Raw genomic sequence first — 15016 nt, 5'->3', positions numbered from 1 at the left:
CTTCGATTTTAGTCCAGATTTAGTGTATTTGGGATAATGAGGTATTTTGCCATGATTTGTCACAATTTTCCCGAGTTAACCGTATCATCATAGGTTTCTGAGGAAAAAGCCCGGACCTTCCTTGGAAGAAACGTCAGGTATGTCCATTTAATCGCGTACCTCCATTGGCTCCTCTGGGTCAGCCAGTTTCCGTATCTCACTACCCATGATTTGAGCCTTGCATTTAGAGTCCTTACGGTAAATTTAACATCATGCAGGTCAAATTGGGGAGAAAATATCCGCGTTGGACGCCAAAATCAATGCATGCAATTTGGAACTCGCAAAAATCAAAACTGCAATGGCATCGGCTAGGGCACCATCTGCAACTTCTTTGGCCAAGAAAAAAGCGTCTGAGATATTACAGAGAAGAAAGGTATATGAGACGCAGCGGGACAGTCTTGTAGCCACGCAGCTTAATATCGATCGCTCTGAATATACCCATGCCCAAATAAAGACCGCCAATCTCATGGTATGCCATCTTATGCTCATAAAACTTCCTAGAAGGATGCTTTGGCTACCTCTCTAAAGACAATGAAGAAGGAGGCTAAAAAGGTCAATCTCGCCAAAATTGAGGTATTCTCCCTTGTGGATAACTCACGCTCTTCAGAAACTGCAAGACGAGATTGAAGACATGAACATGTATGCGGAGGAAATATCTGATGTCTTGGGAAGACAATACGAGGTTTGTAGAGACGTCCTTCTATTCTTTGTAGGTCCCAGAGGATATCGACGAAGGCACCCTGGATCTCGAGTTTTCTATGCTAGACGAAAGTATACTGGATGAGGCATTCAACTCCCTTGAAGAGAATGCAACTAGCAATCTCAACTTTGATGAGGAAACTAGTCAAACGGGAGAAAGAGAGGAACCACAAATCGGTGATATGTCGCACATTGAAGGTATTTTGAGAATCCACTGGATGATGTATACAGGTTTAGATGATATATCCAGTGGCTATAATAAAGAAATTTCAGCACCAATGAAGGAATAGGTTCGGTCTGAGTCTCTACTAAATGGACTTAAAAGTCTAAATCACTAGGTTACTATGGAACTGGGATTAAACCCTTTAATGTAACGGTTCAGTTGAAAGAAATATACAATACGTAATGGTATAGAAAATGGTCAGACAAATTAGGGCTACTTTTAAAGCGAGTGCCACGTGTTCGTGTTGTCATTTATTTTATTCGAACCCATTATCACTTGTCTGAATTTATGATTTGCCATTTGCGATCTTTTGTCCATTTCTATGCCAAGGTAACTTTTTATCAGTGGGAATGTTATGGGTAGCCCTATGTTTTAGACTTTGTTATTTTTCTTTTCCGCAGGGGCATCATTGGGAGCTTGTACCTTTTGCTTACTTTCATATGGTTTAGCATCAGGATTATCACCAGATTCAGCTTGAGTAGGAGTAGTTTGTTCAGTAGTAGTTTCAGCAGTAGGAGTAGCAAGAACTTCAGTGGGTTTAGAAGCAGGAGCAGTATCTTCAGCAGTAGTATCTTTAGTACCTTGACCATTTTCTGGCACAGAGAGCACATGTTTTTTTGGCACATGATTCCATTTTCCACTATCATCTCTCGTGAAAAATTGTACATCAACTTCATTGTTACCTCTGACAATCAATGACATGGATTTAGGATTTTGGCCATTAATAACTGTTCTCACAAATGAACAGTGCTTACCATCATTCCCAGCTTTCCATATTGTCTGTCCTCCTTCTGAAACTTCAGTAAAATCACCTAACTTATAGTGAAATGTTCTTTCCCAGTCCCCGGAAAAAGCGATATCTCTATCTGTCAGTGTTACATAATCATGCGGGTGCAAGATATCGAGGGTAAGAGTAGGTGGCAGTGGTTGCCTTTCAAACCCTTGATAATGTGCTACAAAAGCTTTGCCCTGCAAGTTGTCAAAAGACTGATCTCCAGATCCACCAGTAGCAACATTTCCTCCCTTAGCTGGGAGAGTTTTAGTTGGAGCAGAAGCACCTAGACCGCTTCCGTGTTCTTCATTAGACACTTCATTTCCTCTGGAAACAGGTGTCTCGTCTCTAGTGTCATTTCCCTCGGCTCCAGACGGCTTTGAGGCATGAGACAAGGATGTTTTAGCGAGAAGCACAAGATAGATAGCACATGAAATCTTCATTTTGCGATATTAACGCAATAGTAATGAAAAAATCCTTCCCGTATAATGTGAATGCATGGGGTAGAGGAAGAATAGACAATAATAGGCTCTTCCAGACCCTCCTAAATAGGGATATTGATCTCGAATAAATCCTTTGTGGTAGTTAAAAAAACAGAGGTTTCGTTCTGCCTCCCTATCTCTTCCTAATGATGAGAATTCTTAGAGGAACTATAACCTTTATCACCATCACTACCATTCTACCATATAGATAACCTCTTGTCTATCAGCAATCATCGTGAACCGAACCGTCTGCTGTCTCCGTGGTTTATGCATAAGGACCTGTCTCTTTGTCCGTACATAAATGTCATTAAAAGGGCCTTATTGATTCCAAACTCGCATTAAATATAAAGGCGGGAAACATCTTAGATGCTTATGAATAGCTGGGTAGTGGATAAGAATAAAGACAAAACATTGGATTATACTGATTAAAAGGTGGACTTAACCTAGATATTTGTCTCTAGGATTTACTGCATTATTTTTTAAATCTTGAGGAACTATCCAAACCGCATTCAGTAGTCTTGTTTAAAGAATATTCATGCTTGAGATATTTCCGTGGATAACATCCGCTTCATTCCTTGTGGTAATTCACTGGCTTAATTTTAATCAATTCGCTATCCTTATACTTCCACTTTTGTACCAAAAGTTCCCTTTACATCCATGGTAAAAGGGCTATTCATAGTTATACAGCATGAAATAACGTACTTTTAATGATCACAAGTCTACTAGCTCAAGAAGAGTGAGTTTAGATCCATTCCTGGAGTCAGTAGATTTGTCTGATCCTCAACAGTTTTGAACGAGCAACTTAGACTCGTCTAAGAAGGATGTAGAGACTATAAAGTTAGTGTACTAATACACCTAGTCCATCTACATGATACAAGAAATGCGATTAGGTTATACATAAACCAGATCGGTTGTTTGTGATTCCATGTGTTAAATCTACCAACTTTTGGTTTTACTAATGACATGTAGGTACTAAGTTATCGCTGATCTACTCATTTATTTAATCCTTCAAGTTTCTTATCAAAGTCAACTCCCTTTTCTATATTCTTCCACTTACCATTAACTTTCTCAAAGTAGACGTTACCGACGTTAGAAGAACTTCCCACAATGATTAAAAGCTTTAACAACTTGGAGTCTCCTTTAGAATAAAACTCCACTGTTTGGCATTTCTCTTCCCCTTTACCTTCCCAGATCAGTACTCCATTATCTAAAACGCGAGTTGTATAGATGCTATTTCCTGGATAAAAGGTTTTTGATTTCACATCATCTGCTCCAAAATCAAGTCCATAGATGTTTGATGTTTCAGGTCTTGAAATATCAATTGCAGACGTGTCGATAGCTATATCTCCACTTACAGTGGAAGCTGCTGCCTCTACAACTTCATTCTTAACCTCTGTATTTGCTTTACTTTCATCATTCTTGTTTTTAGAACTAGATCCTATGGATTTAACTGCATTGGTGTACAGAGAAATAAGAATGAATGAGAACAAAACCGGAATCTTCATGTTGCCGAGTAGTCCTCAGGAACCTCGTCCGGTTAGAAGCCAGGAAGTTTCGCGGCCTTGAATGTAGAGTCCGCCTCCATGAGAAGAATAGGAATGGCCTTAATGTTCCTCCTATAGCAGTTTATTCCTGGAGATCTGGGGTCCATGAATGGCCAAGAGGAAGAAACATTTCCGCACTAATGAGGGATTAGTAGGAATCAAATTAGCTATATTCCATTATGCTATAATAGTTTCTGGTTCACACCGAGAGATGACGAAATAGAGAGCAGGGTAGCCTCGATAAATGACCTTGTACTCTCTCCTCACGGAACCTTCCATATTTATTCCCCTAGTCTCAAACTTTTTGTAGTACCCTTTCAATGTCCTTGTACCATTGATAATATGCTAAAGAAGCTACTTTCCACGGTCTTTCTCCAAGCAGTGAGTCTGCAAGAGAGCCTTGTTACCTCCCTATCCTTCCTCCCGAAGATCATTGTAGTAACCTCCATGTGGACTATTATGGGCTCTCTTTGATGAATGACAACATCAGGTATATCCTAAAATTTACACATTAGAGCAAGACTCCATTCCGGTCTATTTAGTCCACTCTACCATGGACAACAATCCAACAGTGGAACACTTTAATGTCTAGAGATGGATGAGGTAATGAAGTTGTGACTGATGTAATATTCTCGTCTTTGCTCATTTAGAACTCCACATGCTTTGGTCCTCCATCCTCAGCATCCTTATCACAAACACTTGAGGGTGCTCCGGTAGACCCTCACCTCATTCTCCACTCCATATGGTGACTCTGCCATCTACTGCCTGGCTGAATAATTGTCCCTTGGGGAAACGAGCTATAGAGTACCCTACCAGCCTGCAACATCAAGACATGCATAATTCAGAAACCTTTATGGACTGGGGAGCCAACTTGTCAACCCTAAGAAATGGAGATCCTAAATGCAAGCGTGACAGTAATGCATGGCAATTAAATGTAAAGTTACCATTTTGGTGAGAAAAGAGGACCATACAGCAAAAGGTCTCGCCGGGACTCGAACCCGGGTTAGTGGATTCAGAGTCCACGGTGATCACCACTACACTACGAAACCTACTCCGGGGGCCTCAATTTTTGGCTTATATACCAGAATCTTGCTGCCCTTTTTTCTACACAAGTTTACTAGAGTTGTACTATCATACTGATCTATTCGTAGCTATGCTAAACTACTGGTTGCCGCTATTCGCCATAGCTCACATTATGTTCACCCCTTCGCCTTACTCTTTGGGACACAGCGGCCAATGACTTCACACGAGGTGCAAATGTAGAGCTAAGGGTGGAAAATGGTTCACTCGGGAGGTCGGGGTGGAAATTTCGCCCAAGGAGCCGCCGGACGCGCGGAGCGCCCGTTTTGGTCTCTCACACACCTGGACCTAAAGCGGCAAAAAGTCGAGGGATAAACGAAGGGAAATTGTGACTTGACTCTGGAACTGGTGAGGGACGGAAAATTCTGAAAATGCAGGCGGGGTGTGCTCCGATCATGCGATGTACCCACGTGGTGCATTAGCGATGCCATTTGTTACCTTTGGGCTGCTCCGAAGAACATGTAGATTTAAAATGACTGCGCCAACTGTAAGTAAGATCGATAAACGCAAAAAGAGCGAGTATGACGATCCCATTCTAGATTCTATCGTAATTCCAGATTACGTCAGGGAGTTTAAACCGACAGAGGAACTCATCAAATCTGTAAGTTTACCATTTTACATACACCAGGCGAGTATTCAGCCGGTGGTGCCAGCTCGGTGAAGGACCAACGGACCGGGCGAAACGTACGACCATCCGGCCAAAGGGAGCAGTGACGACCATAGCGGGGCATAAATGAGCTTCGAATCGTCCTAATGGATGTTTTTAGGGGCCAAAAATATACAGGGCCCAGGCAAATGGAGAATTTGTGCTCATGCCAGCACATGACCTGCCTGTGACAAGACGGAACGGGTATCTAGTGTAGATGTTGGAATGTTTACATTGTATTGGTGTCTAGAACGGATGTTACGCGGTCAAGGATGGTGAATTGAGGAAGGTACTCGTTCTGACACCCTTGACTCAATGGTGATCTCTACGCTGTACAAGGGGGAGACTAGTGACTCACTAGTAGGCTTCTGGAGTAAGAGTCTCCATCACTATTCCACTCGTTGCACTCCAGCAATGACCCTAATCCTACTCTTTATTAGGCTCCCAGAGGTCGCCAGTCCTCCGCTTTGCTACGCATTACGGTTGGATAGTCACCGGTTGAATACTCACCTACTATTCACGCATTCATGCTCATATAAACCTACAGACTACAAAGAGTGGAGCTAAAATTCGCTTCATCTTTTCGGACGTAGAGTTCACTGATTTTGAAAAGGAACACATTCATGCGTTTAAAATATTTGCGACACAAAAGTTGGATGGGCCGCAGTTGGAGTCAGGATTGGCTATTGAATCTTTTTCTAGGAGATTCAATAATACAGTATTTGGAAATGACGGGTATTTGCTGAGGTACCTCATCAGCAATGACTACTCGTACCCAGACGTCCTGAATGATATGTATAATCACTTGAAATGGAGAAAGAGCACTCTACCCATTAGAAGAATAGATGTTGAATCGGAAATTGTAAGTTTTACTAGTCTTTTGGATGCAAGTCTAAATTACTCTGATGCTGTACCCTTTGCATATTCTCAACCTTCACGTGTATTTTCAGGCGAGGGGGTTCGTTTACATTCATGGACGTGACAAATTCATGAGACCGATTATTGTCATGCGTTCTGCACTAATGGACAAAAACCGTCACGAAGCAATTCTGAAAACAATCTACTTCATGCTCGAGCTGTGCATTGAGAAGTTGTTGGTTCCAGGAAGGGTGGAACAATGGAAGGTGATTATCGACTTGGATGGCACAAATCTCTTTAACATCCAGGTCGCTCTCTTGAAACAAATCGCTAAATCACTTTCTGTAAACTATAGGGCTAGGCTGTCCCAGATGTTCATCATAAATGCACCGTTCATCCTGTCGTGCATTTGGAATTTGGTTAAAAATGTTATTCCACAAGTTACTCAAGAAAAGATTGTAATCAGCAGCGGCAAAAATAGCAAGAAGCTGTTGGACATGGCGCACCCATCACAGTTAGAAGCGAGGTTTGGGGGCAAGGCACCAAACGTTACGATGTTTGATATTCCAATTATGCCAGAGTTGTAGCTTTTCTCTAGTTGGAAAGCTACTGGTGAATGTAGATGATAAGCAGCGGCGCTGTGCATGTATGAGTTGTGTTGACGCGATTTCTATGCGTATATTGACTAAGGATTCTAAGCCTTTTAATTAGTCGAGTATATCTTGTCTCTATAGTACACTAGTGCCTGTGTTTGTGTGGGAAATGTTTCTAGGTACCCTCTGCGTGAGGGCAGCGAAGGGACGCTTGTGTATATCTGGGTGAACTCACACCTACGACCACTTTAACGTTCACATTGCGTTCCTATTGATAAATTCTATTGAATGTGTCTTTACATGTCTCTATTCTTCGGCCAAATCAAGGGAACAAGGGGCATACAAGTTCCTTCCACACCCCATGCATTCAGGGAGGAATGACCCATCACACGTCACATTCAACCTCTTTTACAAAATGAAGGCTGTGGTTGTTTTTATAGCTTTCCTATCATGGGGAATGTGCCATCCTGGAGGCAATCAGAAAAGAAGACCACGCAATGGAGCGGCGGCCGGAAATCAACCAAACATTTCTCTCGATATTTTAAGTCCAGATGAAGAGTTGGTTACGCTAAAAGATGAAGGAAATGGTGATCTTGTATATAAGAGAATGACTGTGAAGGAAGGCAAGACTGTAAACTCTGTAGCTGAAGGTGAAACATCGGTATGGAAGGCAGCTGATGCTAGCCAGAAGTGTACCAGCGTTCATTTCTTGAAAAAGCCAGAATTAAGTGATCTTCTTGCCGTATATACGGATAAAAATGGGACTTCTGGTAGCAAACACTTCCAGAAGAATGGTAGTGGATGGACTGCCATCTCTAAGACGGACTTTGACAAAAAACTCGTCAGTATGAAACCTCCAGAGGATAATCCATAGTGCATCATTCAGATGGCTCTCAAGTTTGGAATTTTACAACTGTTAAACGCTCCAGAGGTGTGATGTCCGAATGTACAATAATATCCTGTGCCATCTGTAGGGCAAACATAGTGATTGAAGACAATCTTTGTTGGTTTTATTGTAGAATGTCCTTGTGATTTTATACTCAAATTTATCATTTAAATGACAGTCTAAAATTTCGGGAGGTTCCGTGAGTTTCCGTGGGCATCGATAAAGGCCCTGTGAAATCTTCCTTGTAGCCACTGATGTTTGGTGGTTATGAGATATTTAAATAGTAACATTCCACATGAAGATTACTTTGAGATGGGAGATTCACATGTGGATGATCGGGATAAGTGCACATTTTAAAAGCCTATGGATTGACCAGGAGTAAACACTCCGATAGTGAAAAATGCACTAATTTAATGGTAGTTTAACACAATTTTGCAGTAATGTATTTGTAAATCGCGAAAGCTCTAACACACTTTAAAGAATTCGCACTCCTCATACACACTAACCCTAAAGAGGGTGTGCATGAATATTACATTTACAAGCTAATTTTTTCCAAATAACTAGTTTTTGTCATTCACTAGTACATTTTTGTGGTATGAATGTTTTTGGAGGTATGCAAAGTTTGTGTAACCGATAAAGTGTCCACCTCCCGTGTATAGAATCCAATTTTGTGAAAGGCATGATAATTTAGTACGTATGATCAGGCTTGGTGGAATGCGCATTTGTTCTGCGTAAAAACATAGATTCCCATGGAATTGTTTGATCCTTTCCTCCCTAAAATGGCGCTATTCTGGAAGGAATCCATCACCAATAAACTATTATAAATCGGCTCCAATTCGTGGTAAAATTTTCAGCCACTGGCAGGTCGTATAACATGCTATTTACAAGTGTAGCAAAAGTATTTGTATTACCAAGAAATGCGCTTTATAGATGGAGTGGAACAAGTGTTTATATGCAGAATAAATCCTTGTCCGTGCTAAATTTATAACATACCCATCATTTACTGTGAAAAAAGGCTAAATCCGTGGAGACGTCCTGGCAGTAAAACATGCAAATTTTGGATTTTTCAGAATATATACTGGTACCAGAATGAGAACGGTTCGTTTATACTAAAAGTTGGTTTGGTAAGGTTTCCTGAATTTTGTCTAGTTTTTCAAAAACAGAGTTCCCTTGTAGATTTAACAAGGGTACAAGTCATTACAGTAGTTGAAGTGTCAAGTTAACCGGCTTTTCTCCATTCTTTTACCTTTTAATATCTCTTGCAAAGAGTTTAACGGGCTGGAAATAATCAAGAATATTGCAAACGCTCATGCTTATCAAACGTTGTTTCGGATGGCCAACTCCCTTTTATAGTCTTATTTACAGGCCATGGTTGCCATTAAAATCTGTATGCTGTACTATCCTGGCGCATGTGGAGGCTATTGGAAAATCTACTGACATTAACAAAACTTCCTCTATCTAGTTACTCCCTAGACAACCACTCATTCATCCGCCTTAAACGTATCATCATTGCAAATGTAGCAAATAATTCGATGTCTTCCCATCATGTATAGCTTTAAAAGGCCAGTGGAAGCCAAAATAAGCGCCAGAAGAACAACGGAATGCACCGCTTTCTGTGCATGCTTGGGGAGGCACTGGCCTCTCCAGAGCTCTCAACTCGGTCTAACCATGATCCTCGGTACGGCCTAGATATACCCTCTCTGTTTCCCATCCATAAGTCACCGTTTGGCATCCGAACCTGAGCGTCACCTGTACGTGTCTTCATCTCAATCTGCCATCAGTTTCAGGATGGAAAAACCCGCAATTCTCACCCCTAAATCATTCATCTCTGTGTACACAAAAAACTGGGAGGATAAAGTGGGAAATAAAGATATAAAGTGGCAACAGTTGTAGTGTCAATGTGTAGCTCAAACTTGGGCTGTAGTTCATGTTTTCCCCTGAAATTTCGTCGGTAGCATTCGGTAATATATACTCTATATATATTCAGCCGGTTTTAGCGTAGAATTATGTAGAATAACGACGTGGTGTAGAGGACATCCCTGGCACCCGTAAATTGCGTATTTGTACCGAAATTCGAGGGTTAATGGTACTAGGTGTATGTAATCGTAAAGGATGTGACAGACAAACAACATTTTACTCGCAATAGTGCAGGATTAAGGCGCAAGGCCAGCGTTGAGTCGCTATACACACAAGACAGACAAAGCAGAGTTGATACACACAGCAGAGAGGTTAAAATGGACGTTTCGAATTTGGGATACGTAGACATAGTGTGTGGGCTCCGCAATCTGATATCCTCGGGGTCAGACTTTCAAGATGTTCGCTACAGACAGCTGATGCACGCCCTGAACAACTACAGGACCAGACGAGGTGAGAATCTACAGGAATGGGTAGAGCTGGACGGGAATGGCCAGAATCCGTTCAACAGGCAGCAGTACGAGTGTCTATTGACCCAGATTGATATTTATGTAAACTATCTGGCAAAGGGGCTAAAAGTACCGCCAGACTTACTCTCTAGGTCCTCCAATATTCAGACATCTGAGGATGGACACATTGGCGCAGATTCTGGAATCTACGCCAGCGATGGGATAAAGAATGGATCGAATTATGCGATACGGCAGGAGCCGTGCAGAAACTACAACTCGGTGTTTTCAGACTCCACCTATGATGCATCTTATAATATGGAGGCTGTGCTGATTGATGTTAATGGGACATTTAATTATAAACCGGAGGAATTTGGACCTGGCATGCCAAACAGAGTGGCTGTAAAGTCGGAGGGAATGAGTCAAAAGGATGATAGAGTGGAGAAAGATTCCACCGGAATTTCTGAAATTCTCACAATAGCCGATACACTACATCGATCCAGCGATTTTTGGGGTCCCGGGTGCTTTTGGTTGGATTACAAGGACAATCTGGATCAAAATAAGTTGACATTCATCCTTACCGCGGTAACCAATCTAAAGAGCATGTTGGAATATGTAATGCATGTGAATACAAAAGAGTCTGTTAAAAATTTGGAGAATTTAGCCAGGGAATCTGGGCTCTATGATTATATTTTTTCACGTGACTCGGATGAGAATTTGTGTAAAGTTGAGGTGAATGAGGAAAGTAGTCAAAAGGTGGATACTACTCAGGGAGAAACATATGGGTCGCAAGGTAATAAGGAATCGTATTCATCATTTAACCAGGTCCCTGTGCAAAATGTCTCCCAAAAAGATCCATCGTATGATATTTCGAGTCCTCCATTACAAACAGTTCATCAAAATCAGGGGTCAGATGCGTCACCAGAGGACGAAATTCCATTTTCTCATTTACAAAACGCATACATTTCGTTGGTGCGATTGGAAAATATGATAAATCTGCTGGTTTTACAAAGGAGCTTAAAGTCTATGATTTCCCTAACCAGAGTCCTGGATTACTCTCCAAACTTTAAGCATCCGGAAAGATCATTCAGGAAGGATCTTCCAGATTATATCAGACACTTTACAACTCTACACAAGGAGAATCGCAAGGTTTCCAGGAAAAATGCAATATCTGCAGTTAGAGCAATAGAAGTGGCCATCAAACGTATTGAAATGCAAGAAAGTGCCAAACAAAAACAGAGACTCGAAGCTTTGAGGGCTCATAATGAAGAAGATTATCTCAGACTCCTTAAGGAAAGTAAGGAGAGCAAGTTTTTGCAGATTATAAAACAAACTGAAGTGTACATGGACTATATGTCCCACCTTCTTGTTAGAGCCAGACAGGTTTCAGACTATGCACGAGTATGTGCAACTCAAAATGAGACTGCTCGGCCTTCCGTAGAAGGTTCAGATTCTACTCTTCAGACTGATACTAGTACTCCCCAAGACACGAGTGTACAGTCCATCATGGACGCCAAGACGCGTTATTATACGGTTGCAAACTGTGTAAAGGAGGATATAAAACAGGATATCCCCTCACTAAATGGCAAGCTACGGAAATACCAAATGGATGGTCTTAATTGGCTTGTATCGCTCTATAATAATAAGTTGAATGGGATTTTCGCGGATGAAATGGGATTGGGAAAAACTATCCAGACTATCGCATTATTAGCATATTTGAAGGATCACAAGGGTATAAGTGGAGTACATATGGTTCTTGCGCCCCTTTCCACTCTTCATGGAAATTGGAAGAATGAACTGGAAAACTGGTTTCCAAGTTGCAAGATTTGCATATATGAAGGAACAAAGGAATATAGAAAGAGCATGAGAAATCGTTGGTATGAAAATGGATCTTGTAGACCAAATTTTGATGTTTTACTAACAACTGATTCTTTTATTTTGCGTGATAAAACATACCTGAGAAAAATTTGTTGGGAATATCTTATTGTGGATGAAGCCCATAGGCTCAAGAATCCAAACAGCAAACTCGTAAAAGTTTTAAACCAGGGATTTGTCGTGAATCGCAGATTGGCTCTAACTGGAACTCCATTACAAAATGACCTGCATGAATTATGGGCTCTCTTGAACTTTTTAATGCCAGAGCTTTTTGCTTCTTCAAAAAATTTCGACGAATGGTTCAACGTCCCCTTGGGATCGATTGTGCGTACAAAGGATACGGACACTCAACAAGCTGCACTTTCGGAAGAGGAGCAGCTCCTCATCATTGATAGGATACACAAAATTCTTAAACCATTTTTATTGCGTCGCGAAAAGTATGAGGTGGCAGATGAGGTTCCTCTAAATTTTGAGTATGTTGTATGCTGTCCAATGAGTGGAATTCAAACACGTTTGTATGAATTCTTGTCTTCCAGAGAAACTACACATAATAAAATGATTCAATTGAGAAAGGTTATAAATCACCCCTATCTGTATTGTCCTGGAAATTTCCCATGTAATGATAATATAATTATGAGTTGTGGAAAATTTGCAATGCTTGATATAATTTTGGCTCGTTTGTTCCAAGTTGGACATAGAGTACTTATTTTTAGTCAAATGACGTCGTTGCTAGATATTTTAGAGGTTTATTTGCGGTACAGAAATTATCAGTATCTTCGTCTCGATGGATCCCTAAACAGTGATCAACGTGTTGATCGTCTCAAAAAGTTTAATGAGGAAAACAGTCCCTACTTTGTCTTTATTCTCTCGACAAAGGCGGGTGCACTTGGGCTCAACTTACAAACGGCTGATACTGTCATTATTTACGACAGTGATTGGAATCCACAGGTTGATATTCAGGCAAAATCAAGAGTGCATAGAATTGGACAAAAATCGCAGGTTATTACCATAAGATTTGTAACTCCAAATACAATTGAGGAGAATATACTTAAAAGTACAAGCGTGAAATTAAGCCAGGATGCACTGGCGATAAAGTCTGGAGAGTATCATGGTGTACAGGTAGAAGATGGAAGTAAGCAGGAGGAGGTTATTAAAATCCTTAGACGCAATAATGAATGCGATGGATCCTATGGAGTACGCACTATTGAACGTATAGATGAAATATTGGCAAGGAATGATGAAGATAAAAAGAGCTTTTACTTTACGGCCTTTAAAACATTTATGATGAACCCGTTTGGAGTCATACAAGAAAAGGTTATACCGCCATTCTTGTATCAGTCTATTGCAAATTCTAAAAAGATTTTCCTAACTGATTCTGATCGTATTTTGCTTTCTGTAGAGGAAGATACTTGGAATTCTATACTTTTGGACTATGATATTTATGCCGTAGAGCCGACTGACGAATGTATGAACAAGTTTGCAAATTTGTTGGAAAGCTGTAATTCTAGGGATTATTCAGAAGCATTTTTATATAGTATGAATGTTTTAAATAATACCATGAAAAGGATAAAGTATGGCAATCTATACAAGAGGGAGAATGCGCAATATTTAGAAAGAGGAAAGAGGCTAAAGATTGGAAATGTCCATGACATAAACATGAGTATAAATGAAGATGAAAAGAGGAAACGAAGTGTGGATGAATCATCAGATGATATTCTCACCTCAGGGGTAGCATCTTTTCCCTCTGATGAGTGTGATGCTTCTCTAATGAAGAGCGATTATGCTCCTTCCACCTCCGAACCTGAACAATGTGATGAGTATGTAGGAGAGAGCAATGAGGGGTGGTCAAGAGAGAGTGAAGAAGAGGAGGACGAAGTGGTTAGAAGCAAATCGTCATCTATTGAATCCATTGAAAATGACTCTGTGGGAAACTCTGACGCTCCACAAGGTTCTCATTCTTCAGGGCTTGCAAATGATGAGGAGGAAGATGATGACGAGGTACCAGAGAAGTGTTCTCTCTCTTTACAACGAGTGCCTAGTTCAAGTCAAACTCTCATGCACACACACTCATTTGATGAAGGGATTTCTGACCATTCATCTGGAATAAACAAACAGATTTGTAGCATAACATCATTGGACTTGTCATATCCCCAAGAGCGCATACGTAATCTCAATTACTTTATGCGCTATTTAAACGATAGGCCGATGGATAAAATTAAAAGTGATAAACTCAATGCACTGCACATTGTTCTGAAGGATGTTCTAACAAGCACAATGAATGATGCAAGATTTATAGACTTTGTCAACCTACCAGACAAGTCAATTTATGTAGATTACTATGACAGAGTTTCAAATCCAATATCACTTTCCTGCATTTTAAATTCTCTTGGTTCCATAGAATCGCTTTATACATTTAAAAAACAAATGGAACTCGTGTTGAGCAATTGTATGACGTACAATGGAGCTGAATCCGCAATTTTCCGCAGGTCAATTGAACTTTATGCACACATTAACGCACATGTTCATGAAAAATTGGCCATGGAATATATAAGAGTCTACAATCCAAACAGGGCAAAAGAATTTGAACAGGTTGTTTGTGATAAGGAATTTCCAAGCAACTGGAAAATTAATCCACTATTTAAATGATGGTTTTGAAATAACCACTGTCGTTAATTCTTGTTTATTTTTCATACTTTGATAGTAGAAGAAGTTATCTTGATGCATTGCGAATAAGAGTGTAAATCTGGAAGTTTGTTTTTGGACTATAATAAAGATGTCTGTTTTAGAATTGTAACATCTAGAGACAATACACGGATTATATCCGACATTTCATGAATTCAAACAAGGGCGAGTAAGTATGACTAGTTTGCATCTAGATGATCTGAGTGGGTATCACTCTTGTCATGTCTCTTAAATGGTGGTAGAGTCCTGAGAAATTGTCAAAGGTAAATCCTTACAA

General features: G+C 40.5%; 6 protein-coding genes and 1 non-coding gene across 7 annotated transcripts; 4 read left to right on the top strand and 3 right to left on the bottom strand.

Annotated features, from left to right (window-relative positions):
* Positions 1-36: 36 nt before the first annotated feature.
* BEWA_047880 (conserved hypothetical protein) lies at positions 37-1144 on the top strand (the record flags this gene model as incomplete). Its single annotated transcript, XM_004831717.1, has 7 exons — positions 37-41; positions 94-137; positions 258-508; positions 541-612; positions 647-721; positions 753-936; positions 1077-1144. 7 exons carry the CDS (start codon positions 37-39, stop codon positions 1142-1144), a joined length of 699 nt encoding a protein of 232 aa, XP_004831774.1.
* A 10-nt stretch (positions 1145-1154) lies between these two features.
* BEWA_047870 (signal peptide containing protein) lies at positions 1155-2176 on the bottom strand (the record flags this gene model as incomplete). Its single annotated transcript, XM_004831716.1, has 1 exon — positions 1155-2176. The coding sequence occupies one exon, from the start codon at positions 2174-2176 to the stop codon at positions 1334-1336; it is 843 nt and encodes a 280-aa protein (XP_004831773.1). The 3' UTR covers positions 1155-1333.
* Positions 2177-2612: 436 nt separating this feature from the next.
* Positions 2613-3835, bottom strand: BEWA_047860 (signal peptide containing protein). Its single transcript, XM_004831715.1, has one exon. It carries the CDS (start codon positions 3718-3720, stop codon positions 3208-3210), a length of 513 nt encoding a protein of 170 aa, XP_004831772.1. The 5' UTR covers positions 3721-3835; the 3' UTR covers positions 2613-3207.
* Positions 3836-4736: 901 nt separating this feature from the next.
* Positions 4737-4808, bottom strand: BEWA_047850. Its single transcript has one exon. It is a non-coding gene; the product is annotated as a tRNA-Gln (tRNA).
* A 460-nt stretch (positions 4809-5268) lies between these two features.
* On the top strand, positions 5269-7040 carry BEWA_047840 (conserved hypothetical protein). The gene is made up of 3 exons (XM_004831714.1): positions 5269-5440; positions 6033-6347; positions 6436-7040. The coding sequence occupies exons 1-3, from the start codon at positions 5312-5314 to the stop codon at positions 6928-6930; spliced, it is 939 nt and encodes a 312-aa protein (XP_004831771.1). The 5' UTR covers positions 5269-5311; the 3' UTR covers positions 6931-7040.
* Positions 7041-7330: 290 nt separating this feature from the next.
* Positions 7331-8358, top strand: BEWA_047830 (signal peptide containing protein). Its single transcript, XM_004831713.1, has one exon. It carries the CDS (start codon positions 7352-7354, stop codon positions 7808-7810), a length of 459 nt encoding a protein of 152 aa, XP_004831770.1. The 5' UTR covers positions 7331-7351; the 3' UTR covers positions 7811-8358.
* Positions 8359-10056: 1698 nt separating this feature from the next.
* Positions 10057-14703, top strand: BEWA_047820 (helicase family member protein; the record flags this gene model as incomplete). The annotated part of the gene is made up of 1 exon (XM_004831712.1): positions 10057-14703. One exon carries the CDS (start codon positions 10057-10059, stop codon positions 14701-14703), a length of 4647 nt encoding a protein of 1548 aa, XP_004831769.1.
* Between the last annotated feature and the right edge of the window lie 313 nt (positions 14704-15016).

The sequence above is a fragment of the Theileria equi genome (assembly GCF_000342415.1).
Source record: "Theileria equi strain WA chromosome 4 map unlocalized gcontig_1105316255041, whole genome shotgun sequence".
In the NCBI taxonomy this organism is placed as follows: Eukaryota; Apicomplexa; class Aconoidasida; order Piroplasmida; family Theileriidae; genus Theileria; species Theileria equi.
Note: the sequence above shows the minus strand (reverse complement) of the source record. Positions and strands in the feature narration are given on the sequence as shown.